Source organism: the organism of the source record quoted next, unplaced genomic scaffold (assembly GCF_019419815.1).
Source record: "Pyrus x bretschneideri cultivar Hongxiangsu unplaced genomic scaffold, Pyrus_bretschneideri_v1 Contig2, whole genome shotgun sequence".
In the NCBI taxonomy this organism is placed as follows: Eukaryota; Viridiplantae; Streptophyta; class Magnoliopsida; order Rosales; family Rosaceae; genus Pyrus; species Pyrus x bretschneideri.
Genome location: NW_025999501.1, coordinates 11,242,943 through 11,257,821, shown reverse-complemented (window position 1 = coordinate 11,257,821; position 14,879 = coordinate 11,242,943). Strand labels below are relative to the sequence as shown.

Genomic DNA, 14,879 nt, shown 5'->3' with positions numbered 1-14,879 from the left:
GGTCGTCACTCATTCTTTTCACACATAGGTCCCGAAGCTATTCTCGTTCACTACATATGTATATTGTGTTTGTTTGTAGGTATCATGAACCTAGAGTTCATACTTAAACTCGAACTTGAAGTTTTGAAAATAAGTGCCATAGAAATTCGAAGTTTCATAAAACAATACACGCGTAAAAATCCGGAGTTCTTTTAGGTGATTTGTTAGGATTACATGTAGATAATGCTTTTAAAAACAATTGTAAAATTTATTTTGTGCAAATTAGTTTATTGTCCATAATTTTATTTTGTGATAGAAGACAAAAATGGTTTTCACCCTCTTATAGTTGACAAAAAGAATTTCATTAATATGTGGTTTAAATTAACTTCTTCCTTACAAATCTGTTATGTGTAAATAAACTAACTTGAAATAGGTCCAATTTTATGAAAAGAGATCATCTCCGGATCCCTTCCACCCAATCAATCAATCCAGGCCTTTGAAATTTGATCCAACGACTACAAACAAGGGGCCCCTTTAAAAGTTATAATAACTTTAGCCGTTGGACTAAATTTCAAGGGTTCGAATTAGGTAATTGGGTGGATATGGTGGAAGAGATCCGGAAAGGATCCCTTTCCCAATTTTATGGCCTAACAATTAGATTAGTCCAATTTTTAGTTTTTTTATTATTAGATCTATGAATAGGACTCCATGTGTCAGCACTTTTTGTTATTAGGTTGATACTTTGCATTGTGATTACTATTTTACTCTACTATAGCTATTCAATGGAAAAAGAAAAAAAAGAATAAAAAAGAAGAAAATGATACGATCGGTACTTTGGTAGCTATTCTTCTTAAGTATAATCGCTAAAAAGATAGCGACTTTTTCCAGAGTAAGTCGCTATCTTCATACCGATCCCTCCGTTTTCAATTTTTTTTTTAGTTTTTTATTTTTTATTTTTTTTGTTAATGTTTCTTTTATTTCTCTTACTATAACAACAAACTATCATATTTGTGTTTTTCAAAATATATTTTTTCCGTGCAAAATATATTATAATTCATTTTTAAACACTTATAATCAATGATTTAAAACCTAAAATTAAAGATATTTTTCTATTTTCTCACTTTAAGAATCAATAAAAAATAGTTTTAGGACCTAATAATCGGTAGGATCACATCCAAAGGTTTTGCAATATTTTCCTTAACTCCAGCGCAAAATATTTCTTAAAGCTAAAAATTTCATTTTTTTTTTCACAAAAAACTGTGTGCTATAAGCCAAAATTAGAGTCATTCTATTTGCACCACATATTTCCTAAAATTAATTTAGGACATTTCCAAAATTTCGAAGCCTCGTAAATCTCTTGGGGGGCCTCGCTATTAGTTATATTATTATTATTATTATTATTATTTTCAACTCAGGTACCCTATTAGTCGGCATAAACCCAGATTTCAGCTGATCTTTTACAATCTAAACTACCTATCATATAAGTACTTTTGCAGTCTAAACTACATGTCATATAAGTACTTATCCAAGCTAAACTACCTATCATATTATAATATTAGTTGGCATAAACTTAGATTTCAACCAATCTTTTATAATCTAAACTACCTATTATATAAGTACTTTTACAGTCTGAACTACCTGCCATGTAAGTACTTGTACAAGCTAAACTTCCTATCGTATTGTAACTACCTATTATGGTGGAACAAGTAATTTTACATGATTCTAATAGTAAGATGTAGTCCTCCATCTTGGTAATGTTAAAAGCCTCTGAAGCTAACACAATCAATGTCAAAAGCCTTTTGAGCAATTACTTATGTAAGACAATCAATGTATAACGCTTGCAAATCATGTAACAAATATCAGCAAAAATGAAGCTTATTATTGTAAACGACTCAACAAAACCATGTAAAATTACTTGTAGTTCTCATAGCTTCATGAGAATTCAAATTCAAATTTGGATACTAATCTGCAGGAATCGCAAGGAAAATTCAAAACAGGAGTCGGATAGAGTTTTTGATGAAACAACGAGATTTGAGTAACCTTTTTGTCTTTTTATTGTTTTAATACAACGATATATTTTACACTAAAAAAAATGAGAGTTTTTTTTTTATGAAATGATGAGATTTGATGTGTAACTTAAAGTTCCATGTTAATTCTGGAAGAGTTATGATAAAATATTCAACGACAGTCGGTGCAATTTTGTTTTCAAATTATGGACACTTTAATTGCTCTACTTATTAGACCCTATCTATGATTGTGCAATACATTAGATCCATATCAAAACATACAAGATCCTCTCCTGAGCAAAGGGTGATGATCCCCCTGACCAAGCCTATTGGGCCTGTTGAAATTTTATCCAACGACTAAAAACAGGGGGCCCCTCTAAAAGTTATAATAATTGTAGTTGTTGGATAAAATTTCAATGGCCCGATGGGTTTGGTCAGGAGGATCCTCACTAGGGATGGGGCAAATACCCATTGGTTATGGGTAATAGCGGTCATCTGCCCATTTAAACTTGACAGTTACGATTATGGGTAACTGTTTAGATAAATAAATGGTTATGGGTATAACCGTTTACCCGTGAAATTTAAATGGGCGGTTATGGGTATTACCCGCTGTTATAAACGGGTACCCATTTAACCGTTTATTTTAATATATGTAAAACTAAAAAAAAAAAAAAAGTTTCTAACTAGGTTTAGTATCCCGAGATATATTTGATTATGAAGGGCCATAATATACATATATATATATATATGCGCCTCACTTGAGAGAAAAATATAGTTGATAGAACGGGCTAATGTTTTAATATATGTGATTGAATGTGCTAAAGCATTAGTGTTCGACAGTTTTGTTTTAGAGTCTTTTGGAGCTTTGACCAATTCAAGATAATGATTACCTTGAGTATTTAGAAACATGTTATTATTAGATGATGCGTACCTATATACATATATTTAATTGGCCTTGAGTTTTCAATAAATATTTGGACCCCAAAATTAGAAATCAATTAAATGGCTTGGATCGATGAATGTATTATTCTAAATAAAAATCCAAATATTTATCAAATTAGCCTATTAGCAGACTAATGCGTACTTACATATATATGTATATGTATGTATATGTATATGTATATGTATATGTATACAAGAATATTAATTAACCTACAACCATGCATGATTCTTGTAATAGATTGACCGTCAAATAATTAGGAGACATTGCATATATTCATAAATAATATTGCCGTTAATATAAAAATACATGTTAAATGTACTTATAACGGTATTTAATAGTTATAAAAAAGAAAATTATGACAAATTTCTTTTTAATTTTCAAGTTGTTAAAAAAATAGGTAGACATGTAAAAAAGAAAAGTAAACGGGTACGCGGTTATGGGTAAATGGGTATGGTTAACCATTTATAAAAGGTTATGGGTATGAGTATACCCGTTTATGTAAATACCCAACGGGTAAACGGTTATGTGGGTAAAAGCTTAAACGGTTATGGGTAAATAACCGTGATTACCCGCCCGCCATAACTGTTACCCATCCTTAATCTAGGCATAGATTGACCACAACTGCTTGATGTCTATCGTCATGACAACTTGATGGCGACCACCGTAACTGCTTGATGTCGAGGGTGGATTCAATTTTTGTAGTGATTGACAGATTCTCCAAGATAGCTCATTTCATTGCTTGCAGAGAGACCGAAATGCACCAAACAAAGCCAAATTGTTTTTGAGGGAGGTTGTTCAATGGCATGGAGTACATATGTCCAACACTTTCGATCGAGACACCAAGGTCTTGGGTCATTTATGGATTACATTATGGAGGATGTTTGGGACTGCTTTGACCCGAAGTACTACTACCTATCCCCAAATTGATGAACAAACGGAGGTCACCAATAGGACTCTTGGCAACATGGCTCGAAACATTTGTGGGAAAAAAGCTGAAACAATAGGACTATGCCCTGCCTCAAATGGAGTTTGCTTATAAAAGTGTTGTGCATTGTGCTACAGGGAAGTCTTTATTTTCCATTATTTACACTGTCGTTCCTCACCATGTAGTGGATTTAATGAAACTGCTTCGAGAACACGAGGTTAGCATTGATGTAGATAATATGACTGAGGACGATGGTGACAGTTCGTGATGAAGTCAAACAATAGCTTGAGCAGACCAATGCCAAGTATAAAGCGGTAGCCGATAATCACCGGCAAGTTTAAGTGTTTCAAGAAAGAGATTTTGTCATGGTATTCTTGAGAAGATAAAGTTTTCCAACTGGAACTTACAGCAAGCTCAAGCCATGAAAGTATGGTCTCTCTAAAGTTCTTAAACGACTTAATGACAATGCTTATGCTATTGATTTGCCATATTCTATGGGATTTTTCAATACTTTCAATCTTGCTGATCTGTATGAGTTCAAGGACGATGAAGTTCTTATCTTGGCTATAGCTTGGGGTCAAGTTCTTTTGAAGTGAAGGGGACTAATCTACAACAAATGGTAGAATGGATCAAGGAGGAGATGGATCATCAAAAGACAAAATGACACACTGGGAATTGTCTACTTTGGCGTCCGAGCTCTGAACTTGGCCATCAAATCTTTCGTTTTTCATCCGATTAATATTTGTTAATATTGTTTTAATTTCTAGAAGTCCTTTGAGTTGTTCGAAACGTTTGAATACTTTATTTAAGTCTTCTGGACGAAATACTCATTTTCATTATTCAACTATCAATTAAACAAACAACCATTTTGGATTTCTCTCAATTTTCTAGTGAATTTCAGATTTGTTCTTCGAGAGATTACGTTAATAATCCTTTGATTACTTCGTGCTTCATTAAAGCACAAGATTGAGGGGAGTGTTGAAATTATTCACTTAATTTGTAGTTTTATTCTCCACAACATAACTTCGGGTGGTTTGGAAAATAAAAAGGGTAAGTTTTTATTTACTTAGAAATCCGTTTTGTGCTATATTTTTTAAGATCTAAGTTTCCTTGTCATCAAGTAATTAGGTATTTATTCGATCGGCCTTGTATCTTCTTGTATCATAAATACCTCTTTATGGAGGAAAATAAGATTTTTATTGTGGTCTATTTTATCTGATAAGGTTAAAGGGTACCGGCGGTAGAGGGTGAGAAATTGAGAGAGATATGTTTGTAGAATTGTAGGGGAATGTGTGTTGTTATCCCTCCTCATTGTGCCTTTATTTATAGTAGTCAAAGGAGAGAAGATATTCCTTCGTCCCCAAGTAATACAAGTTGTAATAGGAAAGGATAACTAGAATCAAATCTAACCTAGGATTTACACAATCACACTTAAACTAGGAATGTTTACAACACTCCCCCTTGAGTGTGTAGATAGTCAAGATAGATTCAGCATTATGCAGAATTTGAGGAATTCGACTCGTCAAATACTCACTTAGATGGTTATACCACATTTTTCCAGATTGCTTCAAACCATAGAGTGAACGCCTTAGCCAAATTGAGAGCGTGTTCTGGGGTTTGGAAATATTTGAACTAGTCAATGTAAGTCATGCGGAAACTTTCATATAGAATTCTGTATCAAGATTCTTATGGAGATACGCTGTTACTACGCCCATCAGTTGCATATCCAGTTTTTCAGAAATTACCAAACTGATAAGGTAGCGAAAAGTAATCACATTCATAACGGGTGAATAAGTTTCATCATAGTCAATCCCGGGGTGTTGTGAGAAACCTTGTGTAACAAGACGAGCTTTGTAAAGCATAATTCATTCTTCTCATTACGTTCCCGAACGAAAACCTACTTGTAGCCAATTGGCTTCACATGTGGATGAGTAGGAGCTATAGGTCCAAACACCTTACATTTCGCAAGCGAATTAAGTTCAACTTGGATTGCTTGTTTCCAAGTTGACAAATCATTTCTATGTCGACATTCATCAACGGAACGTGGTTCAATGTCATCGCTTAACATGATCTCTGTAGTTACTCCAAATGCTAATGCATCGTCGACAATCATCTCATTTCTATGCCACACATCATCTAAGCTAGCATAATAGACCGAAATCTCACAATTCTCGGGAGGAGGATTCGTCTCTTCAAGGACGCTTCCATAATCTAGATTTTCCTCATGAGTTGGATATAATGAGTAAGCGATAGTCAGATTCACGATAGGCTCTTCGGGATCTTGTGTCGTGGGTTTCCTCTTCCGAGGTTGTGAATCCTTTGAACCAAGAGGTTGCCATGCTTTTGTGTAGGGGCGGATGATTGGCTAGCCGCTAATGTACGTGGAACACCAAGATTGGTGTCCCGAGCCTCCAGAAGGGAAGCCAGTTGTACATTTGGTACATCCATCTTTGCAGGCGTATTCACAGTTAGAATATGTGATCTTGTCACGCGCGCTATATCGGTGAAAGCATTTGGTATGCTCTGAAGATCTAATATGCGTTGCACTTCAGTTTCAGAATGAGCGGTGCGAGGATCTAATGAGACAAAGTGGGAGTCGTCCACGATAATTCGCGTCGTTCTTTAGGAACATTGACGTTCTTATCTCCCCCTAACGATGGGAAGACTATCTCGTAGAAATTTCAATGTCAGATTCCTAAGCGCAGTGGTAGGAGCGTGCTGATAACGTGTTGTGGTCTATTTTATTTAACAAGGTTAAAGGGGGCCGATGATAGAGGGAGAGAGATTGAGAGAGATGTGTTTGTAGAATTGTAGGGGAATGTGTGTTGTTATCCCTCCTACATTGTGCCTTTATTTATACTAGTAAAAGGAGAGAAGATATTCCTTTTCCCCCAAGTAATACAAGTTGTAATAGGAAAGGATAACTAGAATAAAATCTAATCTAGAATTTACACAATCACACTTAAACTAGGAATGTTTACAACAATTTTGCGGTTGTATTTTTTATTTTTATTTTTTAAAAGACCAATTGATGGCTTCGCGGCAATCAACTCTTCTAGGAGCTGGGAAGAGTTACAGAGGCATTTCAGCTTTCTTTGATCACCATCGTATGATTCACCAGCGCCATGAATCGAATCCATAACGTGCAGTGTGGAATACGGGCCTGGAATTCGTCCCTAACCACTAGGACACCCATAATGGTTATTCTGAAGTTGTATTTTAAAGATTGTAAGATTATTAGAGAATTCTAAATCTTGCCCTAAACCTTTATTTTTAACTTAATATAGTTAATTTCGTATTAGATGTCTATCTTGATTCATACTAAGAAAAACTGAATTTAACACATTTATTTACGAGTCAAATTCGATATAACATGATTTGACCCCAAACATAATTTGATCAAGACCTAATCAACAGTCGAATATGTGTTGCGATTTCGAGTGACTTTGACCCTCTTTAAACCACTTGGATGAAGACTTAAAATCATATTTGTGGATGTCATAGTTCATGTTCTAATTTGCATGTCAACACTCAATATATTAAGTGTTTGTACCTAGTTTTCACACGTGGGCGTAAGTATTAAAGTAATTACGGAATGGGCTGGACATTTAGTGTTTGTTTATTATTTAACTAGCCTTCATGCACGCGCATGCGTGCAGAAGATATTTTTTGAATCACGGCATGCTACGCGCAATTTACACGTTTCAAATCATGTTAGAAGAAAAGTCAAATATTTGAAGTAAATGAATAATCTTAGATCATGCTAGAAGAAACCCCTCATAAACCAATTAAATAAGTTGAATTCACATAATAAAATCAGTCTCTATAGAATTTACATTAAGAATAGAGAAAATAAAATTTAATAAACAATTGATTGAATCACATTATTGTTAGCCCATTGTGAGGCAAAACCGACCCCCTCCCCTTTAATGTAAATAATATCATTTGTTAAAAAAAAAAAGAAGCATTTGACAACTAATTTAATCATATTATTATCCGTGTGAGAAATACTTTTCTATAAGATATTTTGAACGTGTTTAAAATAGGGAGAATAATATTTAATAAACAACTAATTGAATCACATTATTGCTAGCCCATTATGAGACTAAACCCACCTCCTTCTCACTTAGTATAGTTAATATCGTTTGTTAAAAAAAAATCATTTGAAAACTAATTTAATCACATTATTATCTGTGTGTGAATGATCTTTTTCTATAACTGGTATTACACTCCTCTTAAGATGTTTTGAACGTGTTTAAAAATAGATAAATTGAATCACATTATTATTAGTCTATTGTGAGGTACTAGTTAAAAAAAAAAAACACAAAACCATTAATTATTAAAAAAAATATTATTAAAATGACAAAAATGCCCTTGTCTTGTTTGATGCATTATTTTGGGATGCCCTTGAAGTTTTTGTTTTGGGGTCCTTTTTGTCCAATTTTTTTTGGTAAAGCATTACGACACCAAAACACTATTCACTTTTGCGTTGGCTTTATATATATAGATTAGCAAAAGCCAAAAGCACAATCGGTTTAACAGTAATCTTCAAGTGAAATCCGACATAATTTTTTTTTTTTGCCATGAACAAAAACCACATATTAGGAAATGTGTAGCATAGTTGGTATTATTATTATTATTATGGAAAAAATGTTCTTTGACCAGAGAACCATTAGCGTTCAAATGATAACTATATGTATATGAATTTAAATAATAGGATGTTGAATTGAGCAGTTTTAAGCTTGAAGATCAACAATGATGTTTTAGAAAGAGAAATTGTAAGCATAGAATCTAGAGAGAGAAAGAGAGATCGAAGAGAATGAGGGAGTATTTCACTAATTTTATTTCTTCACAGTCTCAATGGATACAAGGATTTCCTATTTATACTAGTTACATTCCTTACACAGTAAGTAAACTAATTTTGAACAAACTAACAACTTTCATCAGCTAATCTCTTGACAAGTGGCATCTTCTTGAACGTTGGATTTATCTTGACTGTCTATAGCTTTACATCCCCCTCAATCGCATGTTTGGTAGAACCAAGCATGAGATTGGAATGGTGATGCTGAAACAAGGAAATTGAAAAACCCTTGGTGAGGATATCAAGAAATTGTTCTTTGGAAGACACATGTTGCACCACTAAATCTCCTTGAATCACTCGTTCTTGGACAAAGTGATAGTCTATTTCGATGTGTTTAACCCTCAAATGAAAAACTGGATTAAAGGACAAGGCTATAACAGATATATGATCATAATATGACAATGGAGAAGTTTATAAGGGAACCTGTAAGTCACCCAGAAGCTGCCTTATCCATGCCAATTCTGCAGCAGTTATAGCTAAAGCCCCTATATTCTGCTTCAGTTGAAGATCTAGAAACTATGTGTTGTTTCTTAGAAGCCTATGGAATTGGACTGGAGCCTAGATAAACAATATAACCAGCGGTGGATCTCCTATCATGAGGATCCCTGCCCAATCAACATCACTATATGCTTGTAAAGACAACTTTCCAGGCTAAAATTGAATACCATAGTCAAAAGTACCATTGAGATATCAAGAATTTGTTTGATTGCAACTACATGTGAATCTATAGAGAATGCATGAATTGACAACACTAATTTACTACAAATGCAATATCTGGTCTAGTAAATGTCAGATATTGCAATGCACCCACTATACTTTTGTATTGTTTTGGAATGTGATAGAGTTTGCCTTCTTCCTTGAGTAGTTTGTGAGATGGAAGACAATGAGTAGCACATGATTTTGCATCATGCATATCAACTTTGGCCAATAAATCCTTGATATACTTTGTCTGAGAAACAAACAAACCAAAAGACTGATAATAAATTTGTAATCCCAGAAAGTAATTAAGCTGTCCCAAGTCATTCATATCAAATTGTTGATTTAAAGCTAAGATCACTGCAGATATATCACTAGAGCTGCTTCCAGTTACGATTATATCATCAAACATATATTAACAACACTACAATACCAAGGTCAATGTGTTTTACAAATAGAGAATGATCTGCAAGTGATGGTTTAAAACCCAAGCTTGGTAAAAAACTAGTAAACTTCTCATTCCAGGCTCTTGGAGCCTGTTTTAAACCATACAAAGACTTTTTCAACTTGCAAACAAAGTGAGAATGATGATTATGACTGAGAAAACCTGGAGGCTGAGCCATATATACTTCTTCATTCAATTCTCCATGCAAGAATTCATTTTTGACATCCAATTGTCTTAAATTCCAATGAAACTGAGCTGCAAGTGCAAGAATTAATGTCATTGTGGTTGGTTTGACAACTGGACTGAAAGTCTCACTATAATCAATTCCCTCATCTTGACTATATCCCTTGGCAACTAATCTTACCTTATACCTGGAAATGGATCTATTAGGATTTTTTTCTTAACCTTATAAACCCACTTATAACCAATTAGGTTTTACAACTTGGAAAAGGAACAAGATCCCAGTTTGTTGAGTGTGCAAGGCACTGATCTTATCTTGCATAACTGCTTGCCACTTTGGAACTTTACTAGCAGCTTTGTAGGTAGTTGGCTCAATAATAGAACTCTCAAAGGTATTTACAGTGGCTGAAATAGCTTTCCTTTTAACAATTATACTCTTAGATCTAATCTGCATTGGATGAAGACTAATTCTACGTATTGGAAGAACAACTGTGAGACTTTTTGGTTGAAAATCAAGATCCACATGAATGTGGGACTATGTAGCTGTTATAGATTCTGGAGATGTAGACAAAAACTCTGAAGCACTAGATGAGGTAGTGGGGATTGGCATGGTATTGAAAAATTTTGGAGATAAAGTTGGAACATTTAAAGACTCTGAAGCACTAGTGGGTTTACTGAAAGACTTTATAGGTACTAGGGCTTGATGATTTTGATAATGCAGATGATGATTAATGAAGTGTCTGTGATAATGATAGTGATGAAGATGATTAAGGTTGTGATACAACAATATTAGCCTCTGCAACTAGATGAATAACTGGAGTAGGAGTGTGTTGTGACACAGATGGTGATATTGCTGGTTTAGAGACCAAAGTCATGTAAGGAAAAGTATTTTCATCAAAGAAAACATGTCAAGACACATAAAATCTCCCTGTGTTTGGTTGTAGACAAATGTAACCTTTGTATAGGTAAACCAGGTACATTCATCTAAGAAAGCAACATAGAATTTGCAACCCTTAATTGACAATGTAGGAGAGGGTCCCCACACATCACTGTGAATGATTTTTAGGGGTTTTATAGTCTTATTGGTAGGAAAAGGAAATGGTAACTTTGGTGATTTTCCCTTATAAACAAGAAACACATACATGCCTAGATTGATCTAATGAAAAAGGAACCTGAGATTGGTTCAACATTCTTGCAACAACAACATTAGAAGGATGACCTAATCTATTATGCCAAAGAGATGTATGATGACCAATAATGCAGTGATGGTGTGTAGGTAAGTGAGATGCTTGATATGCTTGCTTGAGTATGGATGTAGGTATTTGAAATGGAATTAGGTATAATCCAGCTCTACACAATGGATGTAGGTATTTGAAATGGAATTAGGTACAATCTAGCTCTACACAGCCCCTGGAGAAGTATTATCCCTGTGACCTTGTCTTGAATCCAGAAACAAAACTCATCATATATAAACCTACAATGATTGTCTTTGCATAGCTGATATACTAACAATAAGTGTTGAGATAACTTGGAAACATGCAATATTTCTTTCAATTCAAAAGCATATTTAAGAGCTTTTAAAATGGAAGAACTAGTATGAGATATTGGCAAACATGAACCACTAGCTGTGGTTATAGTGTTATTGCTTGCAAAAGGAGTTGCCAAATGAGCTAAGTCTGATGTCATATGTGAAGTTGCACCAGTATCAGCTACCTAGAATTGCTCATGTGGAGCAGAAGGTTGGTAAATGACATGCATGGTAGATAGGGTTGATGGTGGTGACTTGCCTTGATATGAGAAATTGCCTTAAGATAACACTATATAGCAGAATGCCTAAATTTCCAACAAATTTGGCACTGCATAGGAGAAGAAGAAATTGTGGTGGGAGAGTGTCTCTGAAAGCAATCAGAAGCAATATGACCTCTTTTGTTACAAATTTGACAGGTTGGCACATCATTACAATGCTTAGAACATTTATAAACTAATCTCTTGACAAGTGGTATCTTCTTGATCGTTGGATTGTGCTTGATTGTCTATAGCTTTTCATAGGATAGACAGTGTACTTGCATGGGATAGACTTGTCACTGCAAAATTATAGTTTTGAAAAGTATAAAATGCGCTTCCCATATATTCCTAGATACATATCTAGCAAAGCTCGTTGTGTTAGGTTTAACACGATGCACACTCGGTTTAAAATAATCTTCAAATAAAATCAGACATGATTTTTTTTGGCCTTGAATAAAAACTGTATAGTAGGAAATCTATAGCGTATTTGATAAGGGAATTGTTATTGGCACTCCAAATTTGTCATTCTACACTCCAAACTTTCTATATTTAAAAAAAAAAATACAATTGTGAGGAGTGTAGAATGAGATTTTTGGAGTGGCAATAACATTTCCCTTTGATAATATTATTACTTCTTTTTGGGAAAAAAAAAAAGAAAAGTTCTTTGACCAAGGTATCCCGTTCGTTCAAATGATAACCGTGGGTATATGAATTTAAATAATTAGACAGACAGCGTACTTGCGGGTCGACATGTCAATGCAAAAGTACAGTTTTGGAAGGTATGATATGCACTTTCCATATATTGCTAGATACATATCTAGCAAAGTTTTAGGTGTAACACAATTCCTTGCAAATTTCTTGTATAAAGCAGTCTAGGCAAACCTCGAAAATGCACCTACCACCTTCTCCTCTCTTCAGCTAATGTACACGCATTCCATCTCATTTTGCATTTTGATTTTAGCTTATCAATTAAATTTTTTTGGTTACAAATTTCTTTCAAGTTTGTGCAGCTAAAAAGAAATCTCGTACTCACAACGCATTTAACATGAACTTCTCCAAACAAGCAGCTAAGGCTTCTGCAGGGCATCATTCCGCTAGGGATTCACCTTCTTCACTCGATGATAAGTCTTCTCATATGGAAATGACTCCAGCTGCTACTCCCCTTCCAAGCTCCCCAAATGTTGGAGATGTTGGGCCATCTGATCCCAAGAAACTGCTGAGGTGAGTAAGTTCGCTATTATTGATGTTGTAAATGATAGGATCTATGCAGTAACACACGTTCTGTTTTGTTTAAGACATCTTTGTCGATTTCCTCTCCAAACTTGTATGGAGCTGTCAATTTTCCTCTAAACTTTAATTTTAGCTGATTATTCTCCTGAACTTTTATAATTAACCAATTTCTTTTCTAAACTTGAATTTTAGCCGATTACCCCCCCTAACTTCTATAAATAGCCAATTCCACCCCCCACGCCACCATGCATTAGATTTAAAAAAATTTCATCCAATTTTCCATCCATCTTGATCCGCGGACAACACATGACATTTGTACGAGGGCAAAAAGGATAGAACATTGGATAGGTGAACAATTAGAGGAATGTTTTTACAACCTAACGCCATGGGTAAATTGGCTATTTATAAAAGATTAGGGGGGAATCGGCTAAAATTAAAGTTTAGAGGAAATTGGCTTAATTATAAAGTTTAGAGAGGTTAATCGACTAAAATTAAAGTTCAAGGAAGAAATTGACAATTTTATACAAGTTCGGGAGGGCAAATCAACAAATACTTGTTTGTTTAATTATCTCAATTCTCTAATGGCTGAATACATTTGAATTATTGTGTAGAATTCTTGCCAATAGGGAGTCGGCAAGACGAGCTTACATGAGAAAGCTAGAGTATGAAGCGAAACTCCATCAAGATGCTGAGGAGGCAGAAGTAATCCTTCATATTTATCAATTATTTTCTATTTCATTCATTTTCCATAAGTGAAGCAATTGTTGTGCTTCGGTTTGCTTGTTTGCTTGTTTTTTGTTTTTATACACCAATTTTGGGAATGACGGTTGGGGCTTAGTCACACTACACGAATAATCTAATTAGTTTGTTAAGTTTTACAAATCCATCGATTTTCATCGTTTAGTGAAATTTATGATATCAAAATGATTCAATTTTGGTCACACATTATATAGAACTTAATATTGTACTATCGACCAGTTAGGATTACTAAACTCATTTTTACCAAGAACAAAATCAGATTTTGGGGGATTTGAACTAATTGGGTGCATAAGGAGAAGTACATCCCCACTAGCCAATGTTGTTATCCCACGATAACATTAATTAATTGGTTACCTTTTAAAATATATTGAGGCGAGAAATGAATTTGATATTTTAGAGTAAGGTCAAAAACCAAACCAATAATCCAATTGTGTATTTGTGTACAGGAGAAGGTGGCAAGGCTATCTTCACAAGTGGCCTTTTATGAAAGGAAACAAGGTCTACTGCAAATGGAGAACATCCAAATAAAGGAGAGGATCCAATATCTTGAGAATTACATAGCGCGCAAAGATGGTATTCATATACACACGACCACCGCATATATATATATATATATATATATATATATATATATATATCTCACGTACAATTAGTCCTACACTAAAGTTATATGTTAATATATATACAGTTGTTTTGATTAATTATTTGATATTGCAGGGGAGACTCTGGAGCTCTTGGTAGAAAGAGAGAGGCTTCTTTTGATTCGACAGATGCAGCGTGGCAGCGGCAGTGGTTTTTCCAACAATTAATTTAGATAAATGAATTGAAATGTTTTCTTAATTTCGTATCATACAGAGACACAGATGAAACTTTAATTGGTTTTTATGTAAAGTTGTGGTGTCTCATTTCCCTGTTATGGAATTGTACCGTTCGAACAATGCTCAACAAATTCAGGGAAATAATATCTATACATCTTTCTTCTTTCTATAGCTTCTGTTTATTGGTATGTGTTTTTTAATTTCTGTTTGATTCATTCAATTCAAATATAAAAAAATAATAAAAGTTTGAAA

At 34.3% G+C, this 14,879-nt stretch overlaps 1 protein-coding gene across 1 annotated transcript; it reads left to right on the top strand.

Moving 5' to 3' along the window:
• Nucleotides 1-10,562: 10,562 nt before the first annotated feature.
• On the top strand, nucleotides 10,563-14,618 carry LOC103930186 (basic leucine zipper 2-like). The gene is made up of 5 exons (XM_048583409.1): nucleotides 10,563-10,725; nucleotides 12,831-13,041; nucleotides 13,662-13,752; nucleotides 14,256-14,382; nucleotides 14,527-14,618. The coding sequence occupies exons 1-5, from the start codon at nucleotides 10,563-10,565 to the stop codon at nucleotides 14,616-14,618; spliced, it is 684 nt and encodes a 227-aa protein (XP_048439366.1).
• The last annotated feature ends 261 nt before the right edge of the window (nucleotides 14,619-14,879 follow it).